The sequence below is a fragment of the Pyxicephalus adspersus genome, chromosome 2, assembly GCF_032062135.1.
Source record: "Pyxicephalus adspersus chromosome 2, UCB_Pads_2.0, whole genome shotgun sequence".
Lineage (NCBI taxonomy): Eukaryota > Metazoa > Chordata > Amphibia > Anura > Pyxicephalidae > Pyxicephalus > Pyxicephalus adspersus.
In genome coordinates, this window is record NC_092859.1 from 108495330 (window position 1) to 108510451 (window position 15122).

The 15122-nt window shown below is 35.9% G+C and overlaps 1 protein-coding gene across 3 annotated transcripts in view; it reads right to left on the reverse strand.

Annotated features, from left to right (window-relative positions):
* Positions 1-595: 595 nt before the first annotated feature.
* PROSER2 (proline and serine rich 2) overlaps positions 596-15122 on the reverse strand; it is a 21419-nt gene continuing 6892 nt past the window's right edge. Inside the window, exons 1-4 of one of the 3 annotated variants that reach the window (XM_072401787.1) lie at positions 11013-11068; positions 10208-10387; positions 5615-5837; positions 596-4820 (exon numbers count right to left, since the gene is read on the reverse strand). In XM_072401787.1, the coding sequence (XP_072257888.1) occupies positions 3178-4820; positions 5615-5837; positions 10208-10339 (1998 nt within the window). In that variant the 5' untranslated portion in view covers positions 10340-10387; positions 11013-11068 and the 3' untranslated portion in view covers positions 596-3177. The other 2 variants (XM_072401784.1, XM_072401786.1) reach the window with 2 other exon arrangements.

The following is a 15122-nucleotide window of genomic DNA, read 5'->3' on the forward strand; positions in this document are numbered from 1 at the left end:
TTTGCAACCCCTATTTAATGTAGAGCTGCTTAATATTGTTGGCGCTATATAAATCCTGTTTATTATTATTATTATTATTATTATTATTAATAATAATAATAATAATAATTATACAACAAACCTGCAATGGATTTGTTAAAATAATGTACTATTTGTTAGCAAATGTTTTCAGTCTTGGACCAGATGCATTTCAGATTTGCTTGATCACCCAGATTTAGTGATGAAAGTGTATCCTCTGCAGCCTTGGAAAACTTTATTAAATCAGGTCCAGTGTGTTGCATGCTTTCACTCCCTAATGATCTGCCAGTTTTGTAATTGTATACAAAGTCAAGTTGCGACCAATCCTGAAAATAACCACAACCCAATCTTGATCCCAAGCCATATATAAAAAAAAATGAATTAGAGAAAAAATTGAAAAAACAAAAAAAACAATGAAAATATTCATACATCAGAACAAAGAGAGGTCATTGTGGTATGAACACACAATTGTGGTATGAGTTCAAAGGCATTGTGATGCTTTCAGATTGTTTTGCAGGTCACGTGTACACAGTAACTGAAGTACGTGTAATGAATGATTAAATACCAGAAACACATATTAGGACAAAATGTGTTTATTCATAAAAACAAAGATGGTTGATGTAACAGCAATTACCTTATAGGGTTCATATATTATTAAATGAAATGGCATAGAGCTTAATGTGGACTGTACCAAGCATCTGGTATAGTAGCTGTGCACAGCCAATATCCGGGCAACTGGAAAGTATATTATACATATTCTGAGTATACTGGTACATACAGCTGTAGATATTACGACATTTCATTATATAAAAATAAAACTTGAATCTGATATGATAAGAACAGAAAACAAGGAACTCTGTTGGCAGATGAACATCAGTTAGAGACACTAGGATCTATTTATAAATGTTTTCAGCCAAAATATACCAAACTTTTACCCAAACTTCAAATATTTTTCACACTGGATTTAATTAGAAAATGTATAAATTATGTGTAAAACTTTGTTCACACATTTTCGGTAAAAGTTAGGTGAATCTTAGTAGAAAACAAATAGACCACACTTATATTGCATGAACATTTAACCAAGCAAAAAGGATTAATTTTACACAAACAACTGAAACAAAACTTCAGAGTATTTGTTGTGCACGCTTTTAAAAATAAAAGTACCAGTGAATTAGTTTTATGCCAATTATTAGAAATATGTATATAGCTGAATGTCCATACACTGGGCACAGGTGGGCACAGGTGAATAGGTGAGGTGCAGCTGTCTCAGGTTGGGTGCCAGAGGTAATATTGCTATCTAGCAGGATACACAGCTGACAATGGCTACTGCAGGATGTGAAGGAGAATGTGCTCAATAAATCCTAGAACTTGCAGGATTTAATCCCACATCCACACACCTTCTACCTGTCCTTATGAATAATCAAGTTCTTCTCTAAATCAGAATACATAGAGTACTGCATGCTGTTTCTATTAATCTCTTTCACAGTGTAAGTTAAGAGGACTTAAAAAATACAGAACAATATGGCCAAAATCAGCACAAAATACTTCTAACCCCCATCAAAGACAGATGCTTATTATGATAAAGTCTTTTTATGAAGCCTCAGAGCAATTCTTTTGTATTCAAAGTTTAGTTTTAAAAGGAAAGGGTGAAAGCTTTAATTACAAAAGAAGCTTCCTTTATAGTGATCATCATGTTCAAAGAGGAAAGCGTGTGAAACACCACAGGAAATTTACATTTGATCATAGCAGAACAGGAACAGACATGTACATACCCGTACATTTGATTGGAGAGAACTACAATGTATCTAATATTCTACTCTTTATTTTAGAATATAACAATGATATCATATACACTGTCTATGCCTACTGGGAACAAGATTAAATGTCATTTGAAGTGTCATAAGGCCTTGACATATGTTTTAAATCACAGCAGGGTTTTACCATGTACATTAGATTAACATTTCATTCCATAAGTGGAAACAGCCCTGGGCTGGAAGTACAAACCAGTTTGGCTATTGAGATGCAGTAAAATGTGAGGCACTTGCAGTTCTCTGAAACACCTTCATCTAAAAAGGTGACAGAACCGGCTTTCCTAACAAGTGCAGGGCCCTATACGAAGGTATTTCCGAAGGCCATGATTCTTTGTAATTTCACCTGTCTGTCCATCATAGCACTGTGTACTAGGATACACTACCGGTAGAGAACTAGATTTATATATTTCCAATTCACCTTGGTGTCCTCATCCACCTGTTTGGGTTATGCTCACACATATGTCTCATGTCCGCACACTATTGTACTTACTAAGTAAGTAGCCTTGACATATAAAGGCAAACCCATATTTTTGCTTGTTACCACTCTTTGCTAATTTTAATACAGACATAACAAATATAATATGTTGTGTATAGATAAATATGTGAATATAAATATATAAAGAACCTTGGAGACGTTAGCTGTAAACAGTTTTGGTATTTTATAGGAGGGCCCAGGTTGCCCACCGTCGCAGTTGCAAGATATCTGATCCAGGCCTGCACGAAGGACCTGTACTTTACATTTCAAGAAAACACTTAAGAATAAATGTTGCATATATTTTACTTACAAATCATGAAGTCATGTTTGCTATAAAAAAAGGACTTCCTGGCCCCAGATGTAAAAACAGGCCTTGTATTCTGAGAAGCAACTTTTGGTATGTTCAGAGCATAAAAAATAAATAGGAGAACATAAAAAAAAGCTGTTGGTAAATGTTATGAACTGACAAATACAAATCACCCCATGTGACCTGCTTAACCTATACATACATGAACTATTTATGGGTGATGACAATATACAATGTACTGTACAAAGATTGCAATGGCACTGAATGTCCTGAACATTGGATTTGGCTAAAGTAATATATAATAAATACCAAATCCTATTTCCTGTCCACTGACTAAACAAATATACATAATACAGTGACATGGTGAAACATATTAACAATAATTTTAATTATGTTCTATTGGCATTTCAAAAAACTTTTGGTGTAGTGTAATATTATCTTACATGTATATAAAGATGTACACATTACCAAATTCCTTCAAAGTCTTCCAGTTTACAGTTTTTGCAGAATTTGCACTTCACATAAAATTTTCAGCTATGTCTACTATATGGAAACATAACATGAATTCACTGTCCAGACTGTCCTTTCAGTAGGCCAAGTTTTCTTAATGCATCTTTTCTAGTTTCATCAGAAGAAGAACGTCCTGAGAACTGTACAGTAATCCCCTGAGATCTAAAACCAGTAGGTCTTGGCATTGAATATGTTCTCCTGACCTCATTGTTGGTATTCGGTGGATTTTGCTCATGACTAACATGTACACTGCTGTGACGTTTACTTTTATCTATAGGACCAGCTGTTCTTTCTCCATTAAAAACAACAGTTTTCCCCAAAGGAATAAAGGGACTGGGTTCATTCCTCAAAATGTTGCTGATACTCTCTTGCTCATTTGAAAGTCTCCTGCTTGATTCCTCAGTTAAGACCTTTGGTGAGGGCTGGCCACTAAAGTTATCTTGCTCCTTTGATGGTACCTTCTTTGTTTCTGTACTGGAAAACTTTAATGAGTTCTGACTATTGCTAGAATAATACTCATGTGAAAACTTTTGAGTTGATTCTGGAGAAAATACCTTTGGCGAGTATTGAACGTTTGTACTTATTTGTTCATTTGAAAGTCTCCTGCTCGATTCTTCAGCAAAGACCTTCGGTGAGTGCTGAACACTCAAGTTATCTTGCTCCTTTGAAGGTATCTTCTTTGTTTCTGCACTGGGGAACTTTGATGAGTTCTGACTATTGCTAGAATAATACTCATGTGAAAACTTTTGAGTTGATTCTGGAGAAATTACCTTTGGTGAGTATTGAACATTTGTACTTATTTGATCATTTGAAAGTCTCCTGCTCGATTCTTCAGCCAAGACCTTCGGTGAGTGCTGAACACTCATGTTATCTTGCTCTTTTGAAGGTAACCTTTTTGTTTCTGTAGTACCAACCATTGAGGAATTCTGACCATTGAAAACATGCTGCTCATTGGAAATCTTTGTATTTGATTCTGGAGTCGAAAACTTTGGGGAGTGTTGAGTATTCGCATGCACTTTTTCATGTGAAAGTCTCCTCTGTATTTCTGGAGGGAAAAAATTGGGTGAATGCTGACCATTTGAAACAGGAGAGGTACATGTACTAGATGTCTGTATGTTAGTTTGAACTGGTGTTTCTTTAACTAATCCAAGTTTAGTCAGTGCTTCATATCTTGCTTGCTCAGAGGCCACATCCCGAAATGATGTCCTCCGAGTAAGTTGTTCACCATTCTTTCCATCGATTTCATCTGCAAAAAATGCTGGCCCATGTAAGTTGGCCAGGACTTGAGCTTTTCTTTCTTGTATATTGACAGCTGCCTTGGCAATAGTTTTGTTATACTGTTTTCCACCAAGTTTCACATTTATGTTGTTTGGGAAGCGGTTGAGTTTGCCATTTGGTGCACCAGGAAATACAAAATGCCCCTCATTTACTGGTGAGGTGGCTACACTCCTTTTCGGTTCTGGTGATTTCTCTTCCTTGGGTGACATGGAGGACAAGTGTACATTCTCTGCTTTCTTCTCTGAAATCTTTTGTGCTATGATCACAGGAGTGGGAACAGCTCCAAGAAATTTAGGATAGTCTACTGGTGGTTCAGTGAAGTGATTTTTCTCCCTATAGCTAGGGCTTACTGGGATAGTAACAGGTGCACTTGGAGAGTCGGTAACATCCGATAGTCTGGTAGTTGGTACAGAGCCAGTATCTGTGAAAATACAAAATTATTACTATTTGACATACAAAATAAATCAAATATAGGTTACAAAAAAGAAATGACTGCTTTAGGTAGATTTAACTACTTGAGAAGGTTGGACGTATGAGGCCAAGCTGTGCTCTGTGTTGCAGTAATGCAACCAGCAAATCCTACATAAAAAAGCTTGAAATATGTATTGAGTATGTAGGCTTTATTAGACACATTTTGTAACAGTATTCTTGATGTATTTAGACTAGTCCCTAATAATGTGCATATTAAAGGAGTGTTCTTTGCTCTGGACATGTCAGGTATGGGAACCATTTAATGCAGAACTACACTCAAAACTTTTATTTTTAGTTTTGGATAGAATATGAATAGTTTAAACAAGAAATGGGATGGGCATCTGTGATGGGGTAACAGATACAGAACAGTACAAAAGAGATTCTCACATTCCCCTATTTAATTCAAAACAAGCACTTTACCCCTGCCTATGTTGATGTTTATTGAGTGTTGTTCACTTCTTGTCCTGATGAGACAAACTTTTTACCAAAATGTATTAATGTCCCTCATCCAACCATGCAAGCAACAATGCTGTGTTCACATGACTGGGTATATACATAACATCACTCAGCAGTCAAGAGAGAAGTCTCTTTGCAAACTGAACATCCATTAATCCTTTAATACACAAAACCAAAAATGTTTGATATGCATTTAGCTCTGAGCTGATGGTACCTACAACAATGTACATTCCTCACTATGCAAGCTTGTAGGATATGTTTGCATCGACCTATGAATGGGCATCATACCTAATGAGACTCCGCCATGATTGTGACCCGTCTGCACAAGGTCAATGATGTCATCACTGTCAGAGTGACTATCTTCAGTTGATTTGGAGGAGTAATAACTAGTGCTTGAATTGAGTGAGATTGGTGGCTCCTCAATGTCATCCTCAAAAGCATCCAAAGTTTCTTCAAAAAACAGAAGGGCGTTCTTCTCCTCATTTGTTAGATATTTCAGGTTCTCGTCATCCTACAAAATGGGGGAAGTAATACCAATAATTATTAACAATGCCAACACAACGTACACAACGAGTACACAACGTAATGAGGAGTGCGTTCTATAGACTGCTTTAAGAAAAAGCTGGATTCTTTTTTAGAAGCACAGAATATAACTGGAAATTAAAGTTTGAAAGTTTTTTTTTTCCTTTTTGGAGCAAATTGAACTAGGGTTTATAATGTTTTATTGCCTTCCTCTGGATCAACTATGTCTATAGGGTTTTATCTGGAATATGCTGGTTTGTAGCATGTTTATTTCCCTAGTGATTGAATTTGATGGACTTACATTATGTTTATTGTTTCAACCTGACTAATTATGTAACCATGTAATTAATGTCTTTGTATTTAGAATGATTTGTTTTAGTAGTCTATGTAGATATAATTGATAGACAGTAATGTCACCCACACTGTGCATAAACAGTGAGAACATTAATACATTTGTGTTCACAATTAAGTATAAGTAAGTTATAAACAATCTACAATTAAACCTATTTCAGAACTTGAAACTTGATTTGTACCTAAACATCTCTCAGTACTAGCAGCTGTATAAGAAAAAAAACAAAACAATTTCCATGAACTTGCCAGATTGAAATGTCATGATCACTGTCTACGCCTAAAGGAAACGTGCTTTATTGCACATGTTGTGGGAGCTTTTCAAAATGCATGACAGAAAGCACCGTGACTGTAGCCAGCCTGTAAAATGTCAGCAAGGTTTATCATTACCTTTTGCAAAAATCTGCTAAAAGCTTGTTTAAGCTACAGCCAGCATGCACCCTGGGGTATGCATTAAACACTAGTGATGAGCAAAATAAAAAAATTTATTTTTACAAAAATTTCACAAGAATGTGATCAGCATTTTAAGTTAATTGCAAAAATACCGACCATGGTATTACCACCCAAATTGCAAATAAAGTTTTATGTAATCTTTGCTGGGTTGCTTAGCAGTTAAATGATTGACTAGTTGCCTGCAGGCCTTTTTAAATGAGGTGACCTGGGAATACTTTTGTCTAATATCCATCTTTTAACTAAAAGAAATAAATACAGACTTCCCTTTTTACAATATTCATCTATAAATCTGACATTGACAACTAAGCTGCAGAATATCTGCACTTATTATAGAAATGCAAACCCTTATTATGCAGGCAAGAGTATGGTGCATTTCATGTTTATGGTAATAAATCGGCATTCTAAAGTCAGGCTGGCTGATTTTGGCTAATTGGCCAGTCTATTGCCCAGCGGCCCATGACAAGTAGAAGAAACCTGCTTTTTATACATCGATAGGAGTTACGTACAATATTGTGGTAATTAGTGGCTAGGGTTGAAGAATGCTCTTAAAGCTTTGTTGGTATTCTAGGAACTGCACTTGTATCACGTACACACACACACACACACACACACACATCACCAGGTCATTGCAGCTATTTACACATGAATTCCATGCACAGGTAAAATACAATGACATAACTAACAAATGAGGCTCATTATTCTTGTTATGAGTAAGCTCCTGTTTACAAAACAGCTTTACAGAAATAATCTATTCTGAATAGCATGGATACAGACTCATAAGGAAATTAATGGTTAACTTTATTTTAATGAGATCTACATTCTTACATAGCTGTGTTGACCTTCTATGTTTTAATATTCTACTCTAATGGTAACCTTGTGTAAAGACAAAGGCTTCTGTATACAGATAGAAAACGCCAGATTTGACTTTATTCAAAGGGAACCTAACTAACTATTCCCTCATAAAACTATACAACCTTTTCTGGTATTAATGTAAACCTAGTTCTTTAGAAAATGAGCAATGTTTGCAAAACGCAATAACTTACTTGGAGAGGGGTGCCTTCCCTCCAGACTATTTTCCTTCACCTTCTCACACAAAGTCATGTCAACAAATCATGTTGGCTACGGAAATAAAACTGCGCTAGATTTCTAGTTTATGGTTAGGAAGTACTAAATACATGACCTGATCATTGTACTCATGGAGCGTTAAAGCTCAGCAATGAGTCCAGCAATAAGTAGGCTAATTATGGCCCTCTAAGATGATTATTTCCTTAACACTTTTTGAAAGCCATTAATTGGCATTTTATACATCATTTGGAAATGTTATAATAAGGTAGTTAAACCTAAATTTTTAAATGCCAAGTCATGCAAATTATATATATAAGTCATTCTACTATGCTGAAAAGGTTGTGGTTCTTCTTAGCCAGCTAAGCCCTTCTGTCTGCTATTGTTCAGAATAAAGCATGAGGTCCATCTAAACTTCCATACTGTGGTTACTTGTTAGGAACATGAAGAAAAGACTATTAAAAACTGTCATGCGGCGTTTTGTTTCAGTGCAGCATACCAAAGCAAACGATAGTGTGTTACTATATGTTGCGGTGTGCCGCAAAGCTTGTGCATCAAAGCCGTATTGTCCTATTGTGTTGGGGAGCCCTTCAAATTGATTTGCCTGTGTATACAAAAAAACTAAAAAAATAGATAGAGTGTGTTTCATAACATATGCCTCAACCATCTGAAAAATGTAAAAATCAACAGTTGTGGTCACTGACACTGAAGACCATTAATCACACAGGTATGTGCAGAACGGTTCCTTATTCTTGTTATTCCTGAGTTTATCTGTATGTTCTTGTCTGCACTGTACTGCATTGCACAAGCAGGTTCAATCTAAACAATGAAATGTTTCCACTAGCCTGAGCCTGTGATATCAGGGAAATGAACACACACAGGTATGAGAATGTATTTGAACAACTGCTTTGTAGAAAATACACAAAAAAGGTTATTATATTTTAAAAGCATAGTTTAGGTTAAGAGTTGGTTTATACAGATGGTATCTAAGAGTTTATATGCAGTGGCTACTAGGCGTTTGACAGCCAACCAACTGATGCAGTACTGATTCCCCCTTGCTCGATCACTGAAATGAATGAGATCATTTATAGAATTGTCAGGGATTCATCAGCTGCAGTGGTTGTTCTCAATTGCTGCTTGCAAAGGTTAAATACTGTTAAATTGGCTGTCCGCTGCTACAGAAGAATGTGCATGTGGTTGTAGGTGGGTGATAGCACACTGTTACCATTTTCTATCTGAAGCAGCCCCTAAAGCCCAACTAAACCCAAAACTGAACATATGAAATCCCTATAGAAATCAAGTTGATAAGGGCAATGTATAGAAGAATTTATGAGTCAAGTATGCTTGCACTTTGCACTATAACTCCTATTATTTTTTAAATTCAGCTGGAAGTAGGGTTAATCCTGTGACACCAAAGTAGGAAGAACAACAGATGTCGGACCAGAATCTGCTAAAAGGAAACTGAAAGACATGATCATTCCTGTAGCGGTAAAACTACGAGCAGACATAGCTTCTTAATCAGGTTTTTGAATTTGTAAATTTCAGTTTCAAAGGTAATACTAATAATTTACAGTAATCAACATGATTGCCTTAGATTTGCCTTTTGGTATGGTTTGCTTTGGTTGGGCTTTAATGCGTTATGTATTATAGTTTCCTAATAAAAACATCTGTAAACAGTAGGGCACAGAAAGTGTAAATACCAATACTTTTAGTCACTATATGACAATGATAATTTAATTAAAGCAGATGGTATACATGTTCTGCCACCCTTCCCAAAATATGACAGTATTAGAAGTAGATGTAGACTCCCCAGTCCCCCTTTGTAGTCTAAATATGAACACATGATTCTACAAGGCAACAGTTCATTCTTAGGAATCTGGAAGCCAGCATCATTAAATGTGGTTGGATCTTGTCTGACATATAAATTCTACAGATGACAAGAACAGATGCCTGAAGTTCTTCATTTGCCTATCTAGGATTCTTTGACATTCCTCCAAGAATTATACAGAATAGCTTTTTAAAGATATTTTGAGAATGGCAAATCATGCAGAGAATAACAAAAGTGCTAAACTTAATTTATATGTAAACTGTGCTTTGTAACCCTTTTATTATGAGCTTTAGCAGCTTATCCTTTGAAATCTCTTTAATTTGGCCATATGGCACTTCAGAGAAATTCTATTCTAAAGGGCAGGTAACCAAAATGTGTGCTTTTGTACAGGACGGGGCAGGTCAATCCACACCTAACAACTGAAATTCCCTGCTTTAAAAGGGATTATTATCCTAGAAGTTGACATATTTAAAAAAAAATAACTTTGTTCAAACTGCTTCTCAATAAAGAAATGGCAATGTAAAATACCTTGTGTGTGTTTGTATGTTCCCAATAAAGAGCAGACAAATTTTAAAAGCCGTCCATGCACCAATCCACATATCTACAACTATGAATACTTAGGAGATTATAACACATTAGCAATGATTATCCGCATTTATAAATCTTACCATATTGAAGCTCCTGGATCTGGAATGGTGACTGCCTTGACTATCAAAACTTTCACTCCTTTCAAAGTTATTGCGGTTATGGAACTCCGATTCCATACTCGAAGAGCTCAACTTTAATAGGTTGCTTGGCATTCTCACAATGGTGAACTTCTATTAGAGACTGGGAACCATACCAAATCACTAGAGAAGAGAAAAAATAAATACGAATAATGTTTTGGATTGGAATAAAGCGCTTACAAAAATAATACCATAATGCAGTATTTATTTCAGACAATGGATCTAGCACTATGCTCTTCTAGGTTCTACCTTTACCAAGTATGGGAGAACATATAATCTATATCGATGTGAGAGTGTCAGGGTCTAGAAGCCAAATGCTATGGCCATGTACTGTCACAATACCAGGGAAGTGTGTGCTGGTCACAATAAAGGAAGAAGTAGGGTGGAATAATTAATGGGTCTGGGGGCCTGGTTTGCAAGGACATGACACTTTCCCTGGGGAAGACTACAATGTCCCTTTAATAAACCCTGCATAGAAAATAGCACAAATGTAGTAATCAATAATAACCAAATTTCACTTTACTAAAGCTTGACTAGTACAAGACGAATTCAATTTAACTTCTATGCAGTTTGCACTTGTTTTTTCTACTACAATGTTATTGTGAAACCTGTTTGTCTATAAAATAAGCACATAAATGGGTACATGAAGCAACAAAATTACTGAAGAGGTTGTAATAAAATGCCAATTACATCTACATCTTGAATGTCAAACACTGGACCCAGACAAAATTTAAAATGCCAACTTAACTTTTATAGGTGAAGTGATTAACACTGCCACAGTCCTATTGTCCTCTTCCAATGAAAAGGCAACACCTAAAAACAGCAGAAATTACATCTGGTGGTATGTATCTGCTATGTTTAGTCACATATCCTTTGGCCTGTATTATTATTATTTATTAATATTAAACAGGATTTATATAGCGCCAACATATTACGGAGCGCTGTACATTAAATAGGGTATGGGATGGATCCTTTAATGCTTTGACAACTACTCTGTCATTGACAACACTGCAAGATCAAGACACCATTGTGTGTTGTATTTGGTGGGCCAATGGTAGCTGAAGTTTGTGTGAACAAATCTGACCACCATATTCTTCCCTACATCCACCATCTTTCAAATTTTCAAACTTCAAGCCTAAGACTTTTAGATTTCTATGAATAATTTCTAGGACAGTTGCTAGGTTTATTTCTATGTTTTGCCTTTTGTTTTCAGCTATAGACCAACTCTAATGGATACAGAGAATCCAAAAAGCATCCAATGCCCTGTGTTTTGGAAGTATTTTTTCTATGTTTGGGCTACTTTCCCAGTAGTGGTTACTAAACTGGCAAGAACAGCTCAGGACCAAACATGATATACATGCTGCAGGGCCCTGGCCCATCCATTATATATGCTAAACCATTCAGCTCCCTGCCGAGACCTTTAAAAAAATGAAGTGGCATTTTGTGTTCCCTGGTTCTCTCTTTTCCACTCATCAACCCAACCTTTGGTAAAATCCACATATGTTGTTAAGCCCCCATGCTTGAAAGAATGAAAATGGCTACACGATGCCGGAAACAAAGTGGGTTCTGTCTTGAAGAAGACTAATGAAGACTATGAAAAGCTAAAAGCTTGCAGAAAAAACGGACTAAACATTTTTAGGTACACCTGTACTGTGCAAGACTGAAAGCAAGGCTGGAGTCCATCTTTATTTTTTATAATATTTGTAATTTGATTTAATTCATTTTACAGCAGACTCCATTGTACATCTGGATTATTGACAGATGCAAATATTACAATTTTATCATGATGCTTTTTGTATTTCAAAGTCTATAGTTTGTCTGGTACTTTCAGATGCAAACTAAAGCCTCCTTATGGAACACAACATCTTCTGCTTGTAAACATTGCAAGCTACACAATAAAAAAGGAAAGCAAACACAATATTATGTTTCAGACTGTATTCATCCATGTATAATGCTACGTGGCATTTTAGTCTGTTGATAATTCCATAGCATAGAGTACTCAAGCTATATGAAAAATGAAGGTAAAGTAATATGGTAAGATATAAATTCTACTTTTGCTTTACAAATATGGACATTAGATAATAATGCAGAAGGTAATGTGATGTTCAGTGAAGATGTAATAACACACAGAGCATTGTATGCATTGTCTGCATAGAACAATACAGGTGAAGCTGCCTATAAAAACAAACCAATATTTAAACTGATTACCCACAAATGATTCAGCTTTTATATTATCTAAATAACAGATTAATAAGCAGGTGTGTTCATTATTATCAAAACAAGATGTATATCCCATGAACAATAAAAGAGGAAATTCATTCCTTATATTATTAGCAATGAACAAAGGCTCCGCTTTGATAAAGACAGGGATTGACTATATAAACATTATCATGCAGTTGCTAGTTATCTTTTTTGCTAAAAGTTATTATTACAGTACTGCTGATAACATAGGGGCTCACATGAAAAAGAGATTTTCAGTTCCGTTCAATGTTCGCCAGCGCTCTTGCTTGTGCTGGTTGGATAGCATACCAAGCAAATGAGCATATTTATACATCAAAAGTTTCAAGGACTGGAAACAAAACATCTACTAAATGTAAGATCTACTCGTCTAAAGCCAAAATATTGTGTAATATATATGTACATTATCTGCCCTTACCTGAATTAACCTATAGCAAATAGACCCGTAAACCTCCATGCAAAGATAAACACCAATAAAACCCTGAGCAGGTGCTCACAATAAACAGAAGAAATGCTCTAAAGGCAACATATACGTCCCTAATATTCTATAAAGTATGGAAAAATGCAGCAGAGAAAAAGGGGAGGCCATGGAGCACACACCGCGTCAGTAGCTTATCAAGAGGACGGTCTCTGGTACTGTACTATAATTTATCCCAGGGTAAATAATGTAAAACTCAGGGTTCCCACATTTTATTAAACTTAGGGAATGAATCATTTAGAGATTGAATGAACAGTTTTTCTTTAGAAATACCACAACATTTTATGTTTTACTTGAGTGACATTGGGGATTGCAGAGCTCCAAGCCCTGCCCAACACCTGTTTAACTTTTACAGGTCAATGGTTTAACATGCAGGAAAAACACTTTGGCATTTTTGGGTATGGGTTTACCCAAAACTGTAGACGAACAGGTACACTGCCATCCAATACTTGCATATTTTGGGGCATTCCCACCATATGTCGAATAGAGTGCCTTAGTTGGACATTCCCTGAAGCAATTATGTGGAGCCAATGGAACAAATTTGCCTATCCTGGCAGGCACCAAAGTTGAAAGTTTGTAATTCCTTTTAAAGACCATAATATTAGAGGAATAGAAAATAATCTTGCATATTCATTTCCATTGCTCTATCTCTAAAACAGATCCTCATAAGTAAGGGGTGGGGTGCCTGAGACAACATACCATAAACTACTGAATGGCTTCCATAGCTATTGGATAATGTTGCTTTTTTTGCACCTGAAACCTGAAAAAAGTGTCTGCTGAAAAACTGTGTTTAATAAGCCATTGCCATTTAGGTTCTATATAAAATCCCTTTCTTTTTCTTCTCCTGAAGTCCCCTGGCAGGTGTAACCATACACTTTCACCGGGAATGACAATGCAGCAAGCAGCTCAGTTGGGAGACGGGGCAGTACACGGTCACCATTGTTATCATGGCATAATCAGCAAGTCTTATGCACATTATTATTTTTGTACAAGCAGAAAAGAAAAGAATAACAAAAGGAACAACTAAAGAAAGATTTCTAGATGCTGTACATTACCGTGCTGGCATAGTGAGAACAGCAGATTAGCTGATGTTTTTCATGTTAATGACAATGGATTCTTAATCAATAGGAATCTGGAAAGGTTCAGCATGCATCAGATGGGAAGCATTTTAACAATGCCAGATATCATAAATATTAGGAAGGCATGAACAGTCTAAGCAGGCTCCATCAAACCTGATCTGCCATTTTATAGCTTTAGGTCATTTAAGTAAACGCAAAATGAAAAATGATAATATTTCACACAGCACGTATTTTGAATTTTCTGTTTTTCTAATTTTAATTTAACACCAGAAGGTAGAATTTACCTCCAGGAACATTCCGTGACTCATCAAATAGTTTACTCCCTACATATAATGTCATGGGTGATATCAGTTGTTGGAACTTTGCCCACAAATGACAAGGACTATAATATCAGAAAATGTAAGAAATCCTTTTATTAAAAAAAAGAAGACTTAGGCAATTTAGGAATTATGCAATTCTTGGGCTGAAAATTAAGTTAAGTTAAAAATCACAGGTTGAATTCAGAATTAAAAAGAACAGTGCAGAAACAATAAAAATATGTAACTTGTTCAGGCCAGATCATTACCTTCAGGTAAACATCTAAATATCAACTTGAACGTACAAAGATGACAGCAGCAAGCCAACATTATTGTTTTCAGTAAACACATTTTCTTGGTTCTACAATATTTCTAAAATATTTTATAAAACATCATTTTATTTAATATTTTTTTACTTTGGTATATCATCAATAGCGGTTATTTTTGTGTTTATCTCAATATGAGGCGAGTACACAATTTATTGGATTTCAATATTTCCTACTTTTGTAGGGCTGTATCTTCATAGGTTATAAATTAAGCAGCATGGTGCCTTGGTGGTTAGCACTCTGCCTTTTGCAGCGCTAGGTCCCAGGTTCAAATCTCGTTCAGGACACTATCTGCATGGAGTTTGCAGGTTCTCCCTGTAATTGCCTGGGTTTCCTCCCACGTTCCAAAAACATGCAGTTAGGTTAATTGGCTTCCCCCCAAAATTGACCTTAGACTGTATTATTGACACATGACTATGGTAGGGACATAATATCGTGAGC